Genomic DNA, 19,249 nt, shown 5'->3' on the forward strand with positions numbered 1-19,249 from the left:
ACCACCCTATTTAAAATTGCAAACCAACCTCCTTGCCTTGCACTTCCAATTTATTTTGTCTGCTCTTCTTTTTTTCCCCATAGTACTTCTCAGTTTGTAAATTCTGTATATTATATTTTCTGTTGACTTCGTCACTCTTTCTAGAATGTGAGCACCACAAAAGGAGAGATTTTCTCTGTTTAAGTCACCGAGCGCTTGGAACAGTGCTGGTCACACAAAAGCAGCTCAGTAAGTGTTGGTTAAATGAATCGAGTGGACACGGCTAGCATAACCTTGACTTCCAAAACCCTGCAAGAACAATTTCAGAATGGAAAAATTCAGACCAATCTCACAGGAACATAAATACAAAAATCCTAAACAAAATATTAGCAAACTAAAAGCAGTAATATATAATAAGAAAAATACATTTCGTCCAAGTTGGTTTTAGAGCAGGAATACGGATTTAATATTTTATAATTTTGTATTTCGCCTCATTAATAGGTTAAAAGAGGAAAATCATATTTCAGTAGGTAGAGAAAAACCATTTTTAAGCTATAACAAGTGCAACACCCAGTGTTTAAAATTGAAAACTTTTGCTCTGAGATCAGGATTAAGACGCAGATGCCGGCTGTCATTACTTCACCCAGGTCCTAGTCGGAGCAGGAACACAGAAATGAACTGTATATAGATTAGAAAGGAAGAAACAAAACTATTTTCTGTAGATGATACATTTGTGAATGTAGAAAATTAAAAATAATCTACAGGCAATATTAAAACTAATAAAAGACTTTTCATAAATTGCTGGAAAAACTCATTTCCAAATAATGTTGCATTCTGAGGTACTGTGGATTATGACTTGAACATATGAAGTCCTAATTTGGGGGGGTGAGGGGACACAGTTCAGCTTATAACAGTGTCTTTCTAGGAATTTGTCTGTTTCATCTAGGTTATCTAATTTGTTAGCATACAGTTGCTCATAGTATTCACTTACACTCCTTTTTATTTCTGTAACCTTGGTAGTAATGTCCCCTCTGTCATTCCTGATTTTAGTAGTTTGAGTTTTCTCTGTCTCTCTTTCTCGCTTTTTTTTTGGTGGGGAGGAAGTCAGTCTAGCTAAAGTTTTTCAATTTTGTTGATCTCTTCAGCAAACCAGCTTTTGGTTTTGTTGATTTTCTCTATTCTGTTTCATTTATTTTCACTCTAGTCTTTGTTGTTCCTGGATAAAATATTAATATGAAAATCGGTTGCATTTCTGTATGCCAGCTACAGTTAGAAAATTAATTTTATGAATTTTTTGTGGGGGCGGGGGGGCAGCTGGCCAGTATGCAGATCTGAACCTTTGACCTTGGTGTTATCAACACTGCGCTGTAACCAACTGAGCTAACCAGCCAGCCCAGAAAATGAATTTTTTTAAAAAAGAGCCGTTTATAATAGCATGAAGAATCAAGTACCTAAGAATAAGTAATAGAAGATGTGTAAAATTTCTCTGAAGAAAACTATGAAACTTTATCCAGACCTTAACAAAAACAAATAATTGGAAGGATTCACCATATTCAAAGATTGAAATATGACTCAATTTTGTAAAGATGTCAGTTTTCCTCAAATTGATTTAAAATCTTGACAATTCCAATCAAAATCTCAAACATGTTTTTTAGTTTGTTTCTTGACAGGCTGATTCTAAAATGTATATGGAAATTCAAAGGGCCAAGCATGGGCAAGACATTCTTGAAGGAGAGTAAGGTAGAGAGACTCAGTATCAAGACCTGTTATTAGTTCAGTGTGTAACACTGGCAGAGGGATATAAATAGACCAGCGGAGCAGAGTAAAGAGCCAGAGTAGTTCTTGCATACATGTATATGAACACTTGATCTATGGTAAAGGGACTTTTTTCCTTTTTTTTTTTTACAAATCCATTTTTATATTTATTTACTTCTCGTTAGTTCAAATCCTTGAGGGGTAAGGGGTACAGCATCACACAGATTGGTGTCCAGTGGCCTTAGCAAGAAGGTTGCTTTGGAATTTGCTATAAATCATGCCACTATTTCCATGGGTACAAGTTTCCTTTCCGCAGATTCCTCTGGTCTTGTTCAGTTTGCTGCTAGGAGTCACTGTGTTCTTTACTTTCTACACGTAGGCACATCTTTTGCCCACTCAGAATTCAGTTTTGTCTTGGGCACAAACACCCAGTTTTTAGCTGCATGTTCCCTTTGGAGGCCCCACTTAGAGCCAGCAAAATGGTCTGGGACCACAGCCTTCCTGGCACGGTTGCCTTTTAGAAGTCCTGCTCCCAGCAGGCCTCCATAGGTCAAACTTTAGCTAGACTGACCCCCTCCCCCCCACAAGATGGTGGAAAGAGCAAAGGGGCTTTTCAGTAGACGATGCTGAAACAATTGAGTATCAATGGAGAAGAAATGAAATTGGACACATACTTTGCACCATGTACAAAACTCTGGCATAGGTGGATTATGGACCTAAATGTGAAAGGCAAACAGTAAACTTTTAGATGATGACATATTTCGTGCCCTCATGACTGGGAATGGCTTCTTAAAAGAGACTCAGAGGCATTAAATATAAAGAAAAAGTGATAAATTCATGTACCTTTTAAGTTGAGAATATTTAAGGAAGTAAAAAGGCCAGCTGCAGAGTAGGAGTTATTTGCAACACAGGATGAAAGCTAACATCACAATTTTGAACATAAGAAGCTAAACTCTATGTAATATAGCCACATGCTTCCATTTCTGTAAAGTTTAGAAACAGGCAAAACTAACTGTGTTGTTTAGGGATGAACTTAGGTGGTAAGACTCTAAAGAAAATAACTTTTCTTGATTGCTGTAAAGGCAGGACAGAAGAAGGGCCTTCTTGGATGCTGGCTGTATTGTAGTTCTTGACCTGGGTGGTTGGTTACATGTGTGTTGGCTTCATAATTTCATTAAATTATATATTTCTGTATGATGCATTTTTCTTTATGTTGTATTTTTAATGATGTAAGGTAAAAAATTTTAAAAATTGAATGTAATCTCTGCCTTTTTGATATCTTATTTGTATAAGAAAATATTATTAGATTTTTAGAAGGCTGTTTCCTCCTGGAAATCTTTACATTTGCAAATAGGTCACTGGCTAGGTTCAGATTGATAGTTTAATATATCAAACCTTTAAGACTTTTAGTTCTGCTATGGTTTTAACAAAGCAGAAGAAATTAATCTGTACCAAAGTGGAAATTGGGTTTGGTGTCTCTCTGCTTTTCAGTATCATCAAAGATTACATATGAAAACCTGTATCTTCTGATGGTTTTATTGTTTCTCTTATTCCACTTATTAGCAATAAAAAATATCTTCATATTTGCCTCACTTTCAAAATAAAAAACCAGAAAACAAATTCCCTCTTTCAAAATCTTGTGGCAAAGTTAGTTTTGAATCTTTCTAAAGGATTTTGTTCATTTAAATAGGGTAAATAACATAGAAAGGAGGATATCATACAATTATATACAATCAAAATAATAAATGCAGCGTAAAATATTTACATAAAGAGAATTAAGAGGCCCTCTTGGAGGTTAGATGAAGAAGGGTCCGCAGTGTGACTGTAAATTCAGAGTTTACATCCTCTCCTGTGCTCACCTGTCTGCCAGTCATCTCTCTTTGGAGTTGGAGGTAAGGGTTGGGGAAGGTGTAATTGCATTGGAAGAGTGGAAAGCACCGAGAGCACGTTGTCTCGGGAAGGAGATGAAAAGTGAGCGGACGAGTGAGTCTGGGTACGATCAAGCAAACCCTAAGGATTCTATACCGGCTGCAGTACCAAAAGGAAATCAAGGAATTGAGGAAAGAAAATATAAATCATATTGAACTTTAAACTTTTATAAAAAATTGTTTTAGCAAGACTTTACTTTACAGGAAGACAGGTATATAACTTGGGGCTAGAATAAGTGGTGTTGCAGGTGCATGGGAAGCCAGGTGTAAGGGGATGGATAGATGGACAGTATGTTGTGTATGTGTACATAAACGTGCACGTGAACGTATCTTGAAATTTTGAGGAATCAGCATAGGTTAGGGATAGGATTAGAGTGGCTAATTTTGAGGGAATATAGTCTACTAGTTGAGTAAAACTGATGAGGTGAAAGTGAATTACTAAATTGCTTATTACAAAGAGCATAAATAATGGCAGGAGAGAAGAAAGGGCTTACATTGGCGTAAGTACTGAATACGTTTAAGCTGGTGAGTGTTACTGCTGCCTAGCCAGTCGTGAAAATTCATCTCAAGATTGTTTTTTAAATTAATTTTTTTAATCGACACATAATAATTGTACATATTTATGGGGTGCAGTGTAACATTTCGATACATCTCAGTATTATTAAATAAGAGATTGTGTCTTGCTCAAATAGATGTGATATGGCGTTTGTAACAATTACAAGTTACTTGATTTTACACTTTAATAATTATCCCTTAAGACATCTTTCTTTAACTCTTGAAATATTTTATTAGGGGCTGTGCATTCATGATGGTACCTGGAAGTCAGCAATTTATAGTTTTGGAAATCAGAGTACTTTGAGAAAACTACGAAATGCATCAAATCTGAAACCCGTCCCATTTATTGGTCCAAAATTGAAAAGAAGGTATATTAACTCAAAATCCATTATTTAACATGTTTAGTTTAAGTATATTGTCGTTGGCTTGGCTACCAAGAAAAGCTTGAAGACTTTTGTAGTAAGTTCAGGATTGTTTTCAGAGATAAAGTGTAATTCACTCATTACCCTAATCTTAAGTACTTTATACGTAATAATACATTTGAACTCCAGGAAAAAAGTCAATTTTATGACTTTTTACTATTAATATCAAAATTAAATGTCAATTAAATTTTATGCAGAAAAACTACCATGTTGAAGTGCGACAATCTTAATGTAGACTAATTAATCAGTCTCTTTAATAGCACTTAGGTGAGAACTGTAGCAGATATGAGTGTTCTTTGTATCATTATCTAGGGAAATTGATGGGGTAAAACATAGTTGAACTGCATTTGTTAAGGGTTCAGGGTATGAAGAAAACTGCACGTTTCACTTGTTACTTGTTTCGGTGTGAGTATACAGAATAAAGGAAGGGTACTAAAATATATCCTAATTAAAACCAGATCTGCCATCTTCATTGTTATTATTGCCTCAAGAGAAATTACTAATTTTTTATTCACAAATTTACCAGCTGAAGTTTTGGTCACTATAATCAAAAGAAATGCAAAATGTTCATGGGTGTGTCTTGTAGGTGGCCAGTTTCTTACTGTAGAGAACTCAACAGATATTCCGTTCCTTTCTTGGGATCTGATGTGTCTGTCGTGAAGCGGACTCAGCGTTACCTGCATGAAAATTTAGGGGAATCACCAGTAAGTATATGTGGCTAATTTACTAAGAATATTCTGTTTGTTACAGTTCCCCTATCTATTTAATATGGTATTTTTATGTTTATAAAGACAAAAGAAAAAAGAGCTAAGTAATGCACATTTCATCTTCTGGAAATATATGAAATTGCTAGGCTAGAGCATTTTGCATTTTATGGGGGTTGGTAATAGCCTTGCCCTGTGATTCAGATCTGGCCTGCTGAATACCTTATTAATGTAATACAACAGCAGCAAACTCAATACAGGAAATCCTGGTGTGGTAAACGCAAAACAATCCCTGTTTAGTGTTTCAGTTGCAAGGACACTGTCTACTGCTTGTGGGATGTCGGGGACCCTCTCTCTGTCTCTCGTCTCCTTGCTTCCTCTGGAGTACTGTCCTACTCCTTTTGGTGAGGGAGGTAATTGCTCCCACTGCTGAGACTTCCAGAGGAACCATCTCAAGTTAAAAGATGGAGAACGTTTTCTCATAGGAGGAGTTGTAAGTGGAGTCTACATTCTGTAATGTATGATTGCTAAACTCAGATAAATAATGGATTATGTGGACGTTTGTGTTCCAGGAGAGGAAGCTCATTACCATTTGCAACAACTTCTTTTAAGTAATAAGGCTCCCAGTGTCTGGGTTCTGAACAGGCTTTCAGAACATAACGCATTCATAAAGTGCTACCTGCTTTTTTCCGTATTTGTGACCGAAGAGTAAGTTATAAGGAGCTAACATTCTTGGTCTAAAACGTAGAGTAACATTCTAGCTTTATATCCCCAATCCAGGTTCAGTATGCTGCTTATGTGACAGTGGGAAGCACCACCTCTGTTATTAAGCTGATGTTTGCAGGACTTTTCTTTTTATTCTTTGTGAGATTTGGCATTGGGAGGCAGCTTCTCCTAAGAGTAAGTAAGATTTTATGAAATTAGGTCTTTAGGAATGTTTCCTGGGTGTTTTTTAAAATATCACTGAGGGTAGTTTTTTTTTCTTCCCCCTGTAGTTCCCACGGCTCTTCTCCTTTGGTTATTTTTCAAAACAAGGTCCAACACAGACACAGGTAATCCTTTCTTTTGTATCTGGGTCTCTAAAATAATATTTTTCTTTCTCTCTCTCTCTCTCTCTCTTTTTTTCTACTCTTTCTCATTACAGAGGCAATAACATCTAAGACTTGATGGGGCACTTACTAAGTTTCAGACACTCATTTAAGTTCTTTACATAAATTAGATTACTTAATCTTTTCAGACACTCCTTGGAGATAGATATTATTATCTTCATTTTACAAATGAGGAAACTGAGGCACACAGTGGCTAGGACACTTGCACAAGGTCCTACAACTAGTAAACGGCCAAGCTGGGATGAGAACCCAGCCATTTGGCTCCAGAAATTTGATTCTCTCTACTTCATGGAGGTCTCAAGTATGTTTCCTCCTTTATTTTACTCCTCTGTTATCTCTTCCTTTGTGTCTCCCCTGCCCCCAAGTTTTACTTCCTTCTCCACTACGCTGGATTCCCATGGTAGATAAAGTGAATTGCCATGTGTCCAGGATCCTCAATAGTATGACCGCTGCGTCTTCTATCGTTTGACTTACAGATTCCAACCTTGAGTCAGGCCTCGGGTCTTTCAGCCTTCATCTCCTTTACGCCAGGCACTGCGGACGGGGTGGGGGCAAGTCCCAGGGCCGGACAGTTGGTAGCACCACAAATTCACAATTCCCCACTCAGTGGACTTTTTGCATCACTTGCTGATTATGCTAAAATTATTAGCATAACTTGCTGATTATTCACTTTTAACTAGTCATGCCTCTATCTCCTCCCAATGGCTTTTTTCAAAATCTACTCAACCCCAGCCCTCTTCCCTATCTGCAAATTCTACCAACTCAGGTTCCTCCCTCAGACCTGTCGTCACTGTGCCCATCTTCACCTTCTCTCCTCCTCGCCGGACAAGGCTGCTGTCCTGCACGAGGCTAATCCCCCACCTGTGGTCGGTTATTGCGTGACAGCCCCTGGGCCGTGTGCTGCGCATCTCAGTCCTGCAGCCGCCGTTGAGGGGAATGCGTGTGACGTCCACTTCTCACAGTTCAGGAGATAAACTGAGCGGGTGCGACTTGTGGAAGTTCGCATAGCTAGAAAGTGGTGGGTGCTCGATTCAGACTCGCCTGAGTCTTAGCCGTGTCTGCCGCTGGTGATTCATCCGTCCATCATTCCTTTTCTCTCCTCTAGTTCTACCCCTCGCCTCTCCACGGGTTCTTCCTCCTCCTCCTGTAAACATGCCAGTGTCTTTCCCATCCTAAAAAAAGAGCCCTCGACCCTTCCTTCACCCTTCATTGTCTCCTGCTCAAGTCACCACTGACCTTGTAACTGCCCAGTACAGCGAATGCTTTTTAGTCCTTATTTAGTCTGTTATCTTTGACATGATTTCCTTCTTGAAGTACTTGATTCCCATTGCTTCTGTAACAAGTGCCTTTCACACTTCCTCTCTGTTCCTTCTCCTCCTCTGCTTTGCTGTATCCTCATCTTCTTCTCAAATGTGTTGATCACGCCCAGGCCTCCATCCTGGCCCCTTCTCACGCACTCTCTCGCAGTGACCTCAGCAGTGCTCGTAACAGCACACGTGTGTCTCTACATTTATATATCCAGCTATGTCACTAGAGGCATGCCCCGAAGGTTCTTCCAACTCACCATGTCCAAATCTGAACTGCTTCCCCCAAATGCTCTTCTTCCTTCTGTATTTCCCATCTCGGTGGCACTCTATCTGCCCAGCTAGAAACACAGGCATCATTCTAGACTTTTCCTAATACCTGTTACAGCTGCCTTATGTACAGCTGCCTTATGTATCTCTTTTTTCCTTTTTTAATTGTGGTAAAATGTACAAAACAAAATTTGCCATTTAAACCTTTTTTAGGTGTTCAGTGGCATTAAGTACATTCATATTTTTGTGCGACCACCACCACCTTTCATCCCAGGACTCTTTTCCTCTCACAGAACTGAATCTCTGTACCAGCTAAACAATAGCTCCCTGTTCCCCCTTCCACCAGCCCCTGGCAACCACCATTCTGCTTTCTGTCTCTAGGAATTTGACTATTCCAGGTACCTCATATAAATGGAATCATACAGTCTTTGTTGTTTTGTGTCTGGCTTATGTCTCTCAGCATAATGTCCTCAAGGTTCATCCATGTTGTAGCATGTGTCAGAATTTCCTTCCTTTTTAAAGCTGAATAATATTCCATTGTATGTATACACCCACATCTTGCTTATCCATTCAGTCACTGATGGACACTTGGGTTGCTTTCAGCTTTTGGCTATTGTGAATCATGCTGCTGTGAACATGGGTGTGCAAATATCTCTTCAGGATCCCACTTTGCATTCTTTTGGTTTTATACCCAGAAGTGGAATTGCAGGATCTTTATCTAAATAAAATCTTTAATTTTTTGAGGAACTGCTAAGCTGTTTTCCACAGTGGCTGCACCATTTTCCCTTCCTACCAACAGTGCACCAGCCTTTCACTTTCCCCACATCTTCGCCAACATTTGCTATTTTCTGGCTTGGTTTTTTTTTCATAGCAGCCATTCTCATGGGTGTGAGGTGGTGTCTCATTTTGTTTTTAATTTGCATTCCCCTAATGATTAGTGATGTTGAACATCTTTTTATGTGCTTATTGGCCATTTGTATTCTTCTTCGGAGATACATCTATTCAAGTCCCTTTGGCCAAAGATTTTTGAAATTGAATTGTTTGTTTTTGTTTTTTTGTTATTGAGTTTTAGGAGTTTTCTATATATTCTGGTTATGAATCCCTGATCAGATATGATTTGCAAATAATTTTCTCCTACTTTGTGGATTACTTTTTTACTCTGTTGATAATGCAGGCCCTTATCTCTTGACTGAACTTTTCATAGCCTTCCTGTGGTTTCTTTCTAATCCGTCTTCCCACTGCAGTTCAAGAGATCTTTCTGAGACAGAAAATCTGCCTGTCGTTGCCTTTTTAAAAATGCTTCCCTGACTCCCCGCTTTGGCAGTGATTCCTAACTGGGATCTCATGTATCAGAATCACCTAGGGAGCTTTTTGCAAATACACCCTGCTTCTGGGGATTCAGATTCAGTAGATCTGGAGTATTGGGGTTTTAAGAATCTCCCCAGTGATGCTAATGCACAGCAGGGTGGAGAGTCACTGCTGTGGAGGTAGGAAGGTTCCAGATCAGGTTCGGGTGGTTTTGGTGCACACACCTAGAGCCTGACTGGCTGGAAGTTCATCTCCAAAGGGATGGGACCATCCTAGGCCCTTCATGATCGAGTCCTGGATGGCAGATAGGTTTCATTTTTCACCCAACTCTGGCTAATTGGTAGTAGCAGATCAGAGACTATGTTGAATATAGTTCTGAAGCTGAGTGTGTGCCCAGCCTGAGATAGGGTTATGATCAGTTAGCGCACATGCCACAGCAGGGGAGGGGACAAGTGTGGCTTGTGTGTCCAAGCTTGTCTGCACCTCTTGAGTTGTATGTTCTAGGTGTACCACGCTACTGCCTCCCTCTGGCCTTTAAACACTGGTTTCTCCTTTCTGGAATCCACCCTACTTTTCTATGTAATAAGCTATGAAAATATGTGTATATGTGTGTGTGTATACATTTCAAAACCCTGCCCTCTGCCCCAGCAGATTTAATAATAACCTCATCTGAGCTGTTTCTGCACCTTTTAGTTCAGGTCTCATATGTTATTTAATCTATTTAAATCTCTCTCCCCCACTAAATTTTAAGCTCCAGGAAAGGCAGAGACTGTATTTTATTTATTTATGTCTCAGGCCCTCACGTGGAATCTGACCCTTAGTTGGTACTTAATGAAATTTGGTGATCATGTCTGCTCTTTGTTACCTTATTCCTGAATTTAGTGATTGAGAAAGGTGCCAGGATAAATTCTCTAGAATTTAATGTTTTGAATTGTATGTTTATATCTCTAAGTGGGGCAATTATATATAAATGTATCCCAGGCCCATATTTCCATTACTTGCTGGCTAATTTTGTCTTGTCACTTCAAACAGATATCTAAAACCAGATTTCCATATCTGCCCCCCATGAAAGCTACCTCCAGCTTTTTCTCTTAAACTGCCTGTATGAATGGTGCTGCCCTTCGTTAAGCCACAACCTAAGAATCTCTTTACCTCATCCCTATTCCTCACCACCTGCCCCACTGCCCCCTGCTACACCAGTCATCAAAACTCACAGCTTCGAAGAATTAGTGTTTGCTCTGTGCTTAAAGGATGACAAGATACTCTGGCAGATAGAGTGTGATGTTCTTATCTATTGAAAATGTCTCATGTGAAGTAAATAGTAGGCTTTATTGTGTTCCAGGAGGAAATGACATAGTTATTGTTAAATTTTCTTTGCTTTCTCTTCCGCAGATTGATGCCTCATCATTTACATTGACATTCTTTGGTCAAGGATACAGCAAATGCCTTGGTACCGATCAGAAGAAACCAAATATGAAAATTTGTACTCAGGTGAAAGGACCAGGTATTTTGCATATGACTTAAGACTGCTTAGGAGTTTTACATTGTCTTAACCTATGAAGTGGAATGCTATTACAATATGTTCTTTTAAAGTGTAATTGTTGGGGCCGGCCCGTGGCTCACTCAGGAGAGTGCGGTGCTGATAACACCAAGACCACGGGTTCGGATCCCATAGAGGGATGGCCGGTTAGCTCTCTGGTTGAGCGTGGTGCTGACAACACCAAGTCAAGGGTTAAGATCCCCTTACCGGTCATCTTTAAAAAAAAAAAGCATAATTGTTTTAGAAATACATTTGCACCGATTATTATTTAAGTAATTTAAAATTTTTCTGTTAAAGAAAGATTGAAATTATTGGTTCAGTCCAATTTTATTAGTGCATCCTTCCTACGGTTTTCTTTTTCAGTATGATTCAGTAATTCAGAATGGCAAATTTGAATTAGTCTTAATAGGACAAGGGGCTAATTGACGTTTACCTGTTTTAGTCTCAGATTCAAGCAGTATAATTACATGATAATAGAGCTTAAATCTGCGGTCCAAGGTTTCTTTGGAGTCTCTGAACACCCTGATGTTGTTCGTAAAACCTGTGTGCACACATGCATTTCTCAAGGGAGGGTGATGCCTTTTAATAAGTTGTTAAAAGGATGTGTTGCCCCCAAAAAGTTCAAGAACTTTTGCTATAAATTTGACAGAAATATGCAGAGAAAGCCCACTTGTGAATTATAGTATAAGTTTCATTACTGTTGTCCCTGATAGGTCCCGGGGGGGGGGGGGGGGGGGGGGGTGTTTAATCAAGCATATGGCAATATGTTTGCATGTTGTGTCTTCAAATTCCCACCTGGCTTTTTAAGATAAGTTGACTGTGTTTTTATTATGCTAATAAATGTAAATGCTAGTGTCCCACTTGCTTATAGACTTCTTTTTGAGTTACTCAGGTTTAGTCGGTTGTTTTTCTTTAAGAAATTTGAGAGTTTTTTTTTTAAGGAAGTGAATGCAGACAGGGATCATTTTAGCGTATTAATAGAGAAACAAAAGCCCTAGGGTCATTGGCTTCGGTTATTGCCAAGAAGCAGGGCAGTATAAGTGGGTCAGAGCATGGACTCTGGAGGCAGCTGCCTGCATGTGATTTTGGCTGAGCCACTGCCTAGTTTTGTGAGTTTGGACAAGTCACTTAACTTATCTGTGCCTTAGTTTCCTCATCTGTAAAAGGGACAAAAAAAATACTAACCTCATATAATTGTTATGAAAATTAAGTTAGTTTAATAGATTTAAAGCTATAGTTCATAACAATACTTGTAAATACTTATATAAATGTTAATTGTTATTTTTGTTAAGTGACCAGGGTATCTATTGAAAAAACTGTGTGTACCTAGAGTTAGATATAAAATCTACCATTTGATTTTTGGGTGGTGTTGAGTGCACACTTCATGAATACTTTTCTTTCTGCAGAGGCTGGCTACGTGGCTACCTCTATAGCCATGGTTCAGGCAGCCATGACCCTTCTAAATGATGTCTCTGATCTTCCTAAGGCGTAAGTTTGGTTCTCTTCTAATTAGAAGATATCTCTTTCATCTATATTCTATTTTAGCTTATTTTGATTTGATTTCCAGGCTTTGGGTCTGCACATAGCATTTATAGTTCCTTTGACCCAAAGATATAGGTAAATGAAAACTGTGAGAAAGAAAGTTCCTTACCAGCATCTGGAAACAACCGTGGAGGTGAATGAGAAGAGACAGAAAAGTTTGAGAGCCATGTAAGTTGGCTTTAGTTCCTTGAAAGAATAGCTCAAGTCCAGAGTCAGCTACTCAAAAAAGGTCCCCATTGTTAAATAATATTAACAGGAGCCTCTAATCGGTGCTGAATGATACCTGGCTGGCAGTGGGAGCCCTGGCTGACACTAAGCGTGAACTGAATCATGGGATCCTGGCTAGATGATTATCGATGTACTATTTTACTAGCATTTAGTTGTTACCCTAAAACTAGGCCTCCTATACAGCTGAGTAGGCCTCAGCTAAGTAAATCAGGCATGTCCTAAAATACTACTAAGTAATAAAAATAAAATTTGTATATAGTAAAACCTAATTTAAAAAATTTTAAATACTTCTTTACTCTTTGAAAATATTTAGCATTTTACAAATGTTAGCTTTTATATCTTTTTAAAAACTTCTGGGCTGGCTGGTTAGCTCAGCTGGTTAGAGTGCAGTGTTACAACACCAAGGTCAAGGATTTGGATCCTGTTACCAGCCAGCTGCCAAAAACAAACTTCTTTTTCATCAGTTTAACTCCTACTTATTCTTTAATAATAATTACCTAAATTTATCCCACTCAGGTCTTTAATCTCCTGAGTCAGGACTGTCTTTATAAACAGCAGCGGTTACTCAGGTTGACGACGCTCAGTGTGCCCCTTGAACACACCAGTTGCACATGGAAACAGTCTCACCAGGAACTGAACCAATCTAGATGGGATTGGCTGTGCCTCTAGTTTCTCCTGCATAATAGCTGCTTGCTCATCGGCTTGATTTTAGGAATGGAACCAGAAGTAGCCAGGATAGAATGAGACTCGGGTTTTCATGAGTTCTGCAGTGATTTGATAGCTAGTCCTGCAGAGGAGAGGTCTGGAGAGGAGCCGTGTGCACTGTTTTCTCTTGTTACTGTTTTACAGGGGCGGGGTCTTCACACCTGGAGCAGCTTTCTCCAGAACAAAGTTGATTGACAGACTCAACCAACGTGGCATTGAATTTAGTGTCATTAGCAGCTCGGAAGTCTGAACATTTGAAGAATTAACTGAAGTCGTAAAGTGTATGAATTAACAGCTTGTGTATTTAATATCTGAAATTCTTCTATCAGCCTGACTATATGTGGAAAAGTTTGTCAAATTTAAAATTTCTACATGTTAAAAGCAAGATATTGTACTAGCTTACCCTCTACTTAACATCTCAGCTGATTTTGTGATTTTATCCCTTGTGGCAGAGAACTGACATTTGACTGATTTTTTCATTGAAGTGTTCTTGGTAAATGTTTATGAATGAGCTGGCAGGTCAGATGGTGGGGGAGGTGTCCCTGTCTGTCCTGCCCCCAGCAGCCTCAGCGAGGGCGCCAGGCCAGTGCTCACTGTGGGCAGCACCTTTCCTTGCTGCTTTCCTTGCCATCGCATTGAACGGAACCTCGCCTTCCAGTGAGTTTCTGTACATATCGTGTGAGCCTGTGCTAAACGAAGCTGCACTTTTGCTATTTTAGCCTCGTTTTTCGCCCATCTACACTGACCGACTTTGGACTGTTACCTCAGTTGATTAATAAAGGGTTGTCAGTTGAAAGTGGTTTTGTGTTTGGACCTGCTGTGTATTGGTATAGTGGCAGGAATGCTGCTTAACTGGTCTGACCTACTACTGCAGGCAATCGGGCCTGTCTTTCTTTCTTTCCCTGCTTCTGTACCTGTGATGAGTTTTAAGGATACAACTTGTAAGTTTCTATTGTTTTTCATTGCCTAAGCAGAAGGATTTTTTTCTAATTTACCCTTTGTATTTTAACTAGGTGTTCCACCTAAGCCCTAAAATAAGACAAAGGACTTTCCCCTTTATAATAAGAATATAATGAAGACACATGTCGTGTTTGTGCTGTTCATTATGTAAAACAGTAGCCACCCCTTTATGGAATTTCTGCTCTCAAGTGAGAGGCATCACTATACAGGAGTATCGTTGGTGTTGGGAGGCCCCGTGTCGCCTGTGCAGAAGGACCAGGAGGGTACGGAGCCTGAAGACAGAGACTCGGTGCAGTACTGCCCACCCAACTGCTTCCTTTACCCGGCCTGGTCGTCGTGAGACAGGGATTGTGGTCCCCACTGTGCCCTTACTTGGGTCCTTAGGAAAGGGTTTATCAGCTCTAGAATGAGAAAGCTGTGCAGAGGCAGCAGAAACCTCGACGAGCCATGTATCAGAATCAGGAAACAACAGGCGGTCCCCAGCGGCCTCAGCAGTTTGGTTCGGGAGGTGTGGAGGCTGGAGGCGAGGAGTGCGCTCTCGGTGTGCGCGTGGGGGGGCCGTGGAGGAAGTTAGGTGTCTGGCAGTGGCTTTGCCTGCTTTGTGACATACGCGCAAGCGCTGACACTCCTGTGAAGGCAGAGTGTGACCCTGTCCTCCAGCGTGAGGTGCGAGTGTGTCTCTTCCTGATTTCCCTTTCAGTCCCCCGAGGTTCCACCTGCTCCCATCTGCAGAAAGTACATTCCTCACCTCGAGCAAGTAAACTGCAGACTTCCCAAGAGCTTTGAGGCTTAGTCCTAGGGGAAGAAGCCATTTCTGCTTCCAAAGGCCAGGCAGAAAGAAGGGGAACGTCTGCTCAGCTGCTGTGTTTCTGCATCTCACTGACGGTTCCGGTGATGTCCTGTCGCACTGTCACCATGTGGTGTTCCACACTTGGGCTCCCACAAAGCAGCGGTTTCTTAGTTCCCGTGTGTTCACAGTGGGGACCGGTCGACAGGCAAAACCCAAGCCTCCCCCTCACATCCTGGGCCCTGGTATTAAGCTGAAACCACCGGCCCAGATCCGCTGCCTTCCCAGGGAGTCTCTTTTTTGGAGCTCTTGACACCCTGTCCTGCCAGTAGACGCTCCACATCGTCCCAGGCTATCTCCCTTCATATCTCAGGGAACAAGGATTGGGATTGTCACTTCCAATTTTCTGCTTCCTGATGTCTTATGCAAATCAGCTTGGCCTCTCCCAGGGACAGCCCTGCGCAGGCAGGAAGGAGGCCATCCTGGGGAGGTGTCAGCCCCACTGCTTACGGTGGCCTGGACAAGCCTCAAAGTGGGGGAGACGGGAGTGCCAGACTCAGGATTGCTGTGAGAATTAAATGAGCTAATGTATTCAGCGCCTGGATCAGAGCCTGGCACATGCTGAGCACTTGCTAAGTCTCAACCTTATCACTGCTGTTGTTGTTAGTAGAGTCTGTCCTCAGCCACAAAGGGTTCCTTTACAGCCTCTCCCCAGAGCGCTCAGTGCCTGTTTGTCCTAAACCAAGACCCATCAATCAATTTGTGGAATGAAGGTCGGCTTCGGGATTGACTGACCCCCAGCAGATCTTCTCACTAACAGTCGTAACCTCTGCGCCCCACCCCCAGCACTGAGCAGGTCCCACCGTACAGGCACTAGCGCTGCTTGGGGAACCGAACGTATAGTAGTCCAGGTAAGCCCGTGGAAAGAGAAGGTAAGTGGAGGGAGAATTCAAACTTGTTTAGGGCAAGGGTACAAAATGAGGGGCATGAAATAATTATTGTTGGCCAGATGGCAAGAAATTTATCAAAAGAGCTTCATTTGAAGTTTCAAACTATTTACCATAAAACTGTTAATCGTGAGTGCTTATGGATTGCTTCTGTGTGCCAGGCACTATTCTAGGAATTTTATATTCATTAATCATCTACAGTAAATACTAATACAATTCCCATACAACAGATGAGGAAAGAGGCTTCGAGAGGGGAAGTCAGCTGCCCCAGATCACGCAGTTGGTAAGTGATGGATTTAACCCGAGGCAGTCTAATCGCAGAGCTCAGAGTGCTAATCGTGCACCTCAGATCTCTCCCCTCTCACCTTCTCCCTGGATGTGGACTCATTTTTACATTATTTAAAATCAAACTGAACGAGAGGAGTTTCATTTTTAAATGGTAGAAGAAATGGAAATGGGTTAATTAAGCTCATTAGCTACAGAAATAATCTTCACAATTCAGAGCTCGCTTGTTTTCAGTTTTTTGCCGGTGTATCCTCACTATTTGATATGCAATAAATATTCTTTCTTCTTTTTCACTGTAAGAGCAACATCGTTTTTCAGCTTCCACAAACTGGATTCAGGAAGGTCCCCCAAATCCTTTAACATCTGCGACTGTTGGTGTACAAATGGCTGAAGCATTTGACCATCTTCCTAAAACACAAGCAAGCGGAGAAAATGATAGTAGGAGGCCTCGTGTCATGAGAATAAAAACCACCATGTGTATATGAGAGAGGTGCCTAGTGACTTTTCTCTTTGGACTAGAAAACTGCATTGGAAAGTAGATAGCAGAGGCAGCCAGTCACCGAGGAGCAAGTTTGTTTTGGGAAGGCTGCCCAAATGGCCCTTTACTTACTGCCAATAGGAAAAGCTGGTGAGATCACCCAAATATTGCAGGTTGGAATGTTATACTTTGAATACTGTGCAAGTTCTGACATTTGCAGAGGAGCCCATGGGTGTGGGGGTTCTCCCATGGGTAGGATTTTGCTGATGTGTCCCTGCCCCATGGAAGTAGGTTTCCCTGAGAAGGGATTCAGGGATGGCTGTGGGCCAGAGTGCCAGTGACAGTGGAGGAGATGGTGACAGTGCTGAGAATGGGAACAGCGAAGAGCAGACAGTGTGACATGGCGTTGTGTGTCAGTTTTTGTTTCCCTGAATGTTAGTAAAATGTCTGTTCAGATCCTTTGCCCATTTTTTTCCCATATAGTTTCCAACATGTCTGTCTTATTTTAAAAGTATTTGCTTATATATTCTGAATACTAATGCTCGATGATAAATAATACAAATCGTTTCTTCCAGGCTGTGGCTTATTTTTAACTTCGTTGAAGTTGTCTTTCATCTAAGCAGTTTTTCTTTCTTTTTTATCATGAGGCATACATACAAAAAGAGTACTCAAAACGTATGCCCAGGTCCAGTTAAAGTGAACTCGCCTGCTCAGGAAAGCCTGCCGTCTCCCCCTCCCCCAGAAGCAACCGCTAGCCTGACTTGTGTGACAATCATTTTCTTGCCTTTCTGAACAGTTTTGCTACCTAGGATGCATCCCTAAACAGTTTATTTTGCCTGGCTTTGAATGTTTGTGGAATCACACTGGATGTCATCTTTTGTGACTCAAAGGTTTCAGCCACTATTGGCAATAAGTTTTATCTTTGTTGCATGTGTCTAGTTCATTTATCTTAGTTGCATGGGACTGCAGATCTGCAGTATGGAAGTTATGATAATTTAGCCGGCCCGTGGCTCACTCGGTAGAGTGCGGTGCTGATAACACCAAGGCCACGGGTTCGGATCCTATATAGGGATGGTTGGTTTGCTCACTGGCTGAGCGTGGTGCTGACAACACCAAGCCAAGGGTTGAGAAGTTATGATAATTTACCCATCTTCTGTGAACGTACGTGTGGGATGGTCCAGTTTGGAGCTATCATGGAAGATGGTGTTAGGCACAGCCAGTGCACGTACACAAGGAATTCTGTAGTGTTTCTCAACTGGTTCCTCATCTGAACCACAGAGCAGAAAGTGATTTGAGTGACAGTTTTCTCAGTTCTTTCACAAATAGTGTATAACTAGTGGAATCACTATGGGTGGGTTTGTGGAAACACAGGTTAACGGTGCCCCACACCCAGAGATTCTGATTTGATGGGTCTGGGGTGGAGCCCTGGAATTTCCATTTGCAACAAGATCCCAGATGATGCTGCAGCTGCTAGTTGGGGGACCACACTTTGAGAACCTCCTCTTGAGGGTTCTGGGGGCATAATTCTCTTAATTCAGCTTACCCCATGGAGAAAGGAGTGTTGAATTGCAGGCCTCTAGGGTAGAGTATCTTAAACTTTTATTAGATAAATGCTGAATAATTTGTAACTGCTTGTACTATACTGATTTATACATCATCCAGCTGTGCTTAATATCTTCACCAAAACTTGATATTGTCAGACTTTTTAATTTTTGTCAGTATGGACTGTTTATAATGGTATTTCATGTGGTATCAATTAGTTATTTCCCAAACTATTAAGGAGGTTAAGCACTTTTTCGTATATTTACTGGCCTTTTTTATTTCAGACAGGAATCCAATTTCATTCTTCCCTGTACATATTGCTAATTCTCCTAGCACTGTTCATTGAAAAGGCCGTCCTTGCCACACGCATCTGCGGTTCCACATCAGTTATATACCAAGTCTCTAGTCCTGAATGAATCTATTTCTAGGGCTTTTTGTGTGTGTGTGTGTGGTTATTATCTGATCTATTCGGGGCAATACCTTATGCTCTCTATTTTAGAGGCATTAGAGTAAGTCTTGATATCAGGTAGGGCGGGTCTTCCTACCTTGTTCTCAGGTCTAGGTCTAGGTCTTGGCTTTTCTTGGCTTTTACAACTGTCAGGTTCCGTTACATTGACTCTTGGGGAGAACTAACAGATTTACAATAATAGCAAATCTACCAAACTGTGGAAACAGAGCATATTTCTCCATTTATTTAGATCTCTTTTAACATTTCTCAAACGAGTTTTAAAATTTCCTCCATAGAGATCTTGCATATTTTATGTTAGCTATAGACCTAATTATTTCATATTTTTGATGCAGTTAGAAGTGTTTCTTATATTAAAAAATAATTTTCTGCTTGTTGCTGTTATATTCAAATATGGCTAATTTTTAAATATTGATTTTGTGTCCAGCAACTTTG

The 19,249-nt window shown here is 40.7% G+C and overlaps 2 protein-coding genes across 3 annotated transcripts in view; one reads left to right on the forward strand and one right to left on the reverse strand.

Annotated features, from left to right (window-relative positions):
* Positions 1-14,148, forward strand: part of SCCPDH (saccharopine dehydrogenase (putative)) — a 29,806-nt gene extending 15,658 nt beyond the window's left edge. The window contains exons 6-12 of one of the 2 annotated variants that reach the window (XM_063082734.1): positions 4,455-4,585; positions 5,226-5,343; positions 6,124-6,243; positions 6,339-6,395; positions 10,727-10,838; positions 12,281-12,362; positions 13,494-14,148. In XM_063082734.1, coding sequence (XP_062938804.1) covers positions 4,455-4,585; positions 5,226-5,343; positions 6,124-6,243; positions 6,339-6,395; positions 10,727-10,838; positions 12,281-12,362; positions 13,494-13,599 — 726 coding nt within the window. In that variant the 3' untranslated portion in view covers positions 13,600-14,148. The remainder of the gene's footprint in view (positions 1-4,454; positions 4,586-5,225; positions 5,344-6,123; positions 6,244-6,338; positions 6,396-10,726; positions 10,839-12,280; positions 12,363-13,493) is intronic. The other variant, XM_063082735.1, reaches the window with a different exon arrangement.
* Positions 14,149-15,739: 1,591 nt separating this feature from the next.
* LOC134366506 (kinesin-like protein KIF28P) overlaps positions 15,740-19,249 on the reverse strand; it is a 49,622-nt gene continuing 46,112 nt past the window's right edge. The window contains 1 exon segment of the mRNA XM_063082896.1: positions 15,740-16,736. Coding sequence (XP_062938966.1) covers positions 16,584-16,736 — 153 coding nt within the window. The 3' untranslated portion in view covers positions 15,740-16,583.

Source organism: Cynocephalus volans, chromosome 18, assembly GCF_027409185.1.
Source record: "Cynocephalus volans isolate mCynVol1 chromosome 18, mCynVol1.pri, whole genome shotgun sequence".
NCBI classification, from domain to species: Eukaryota; Metazoa; Chordata; class Mammalia; order Dermoptera; family Cynocephalidae; genus Cynocephalus; species Cynocephalus volans.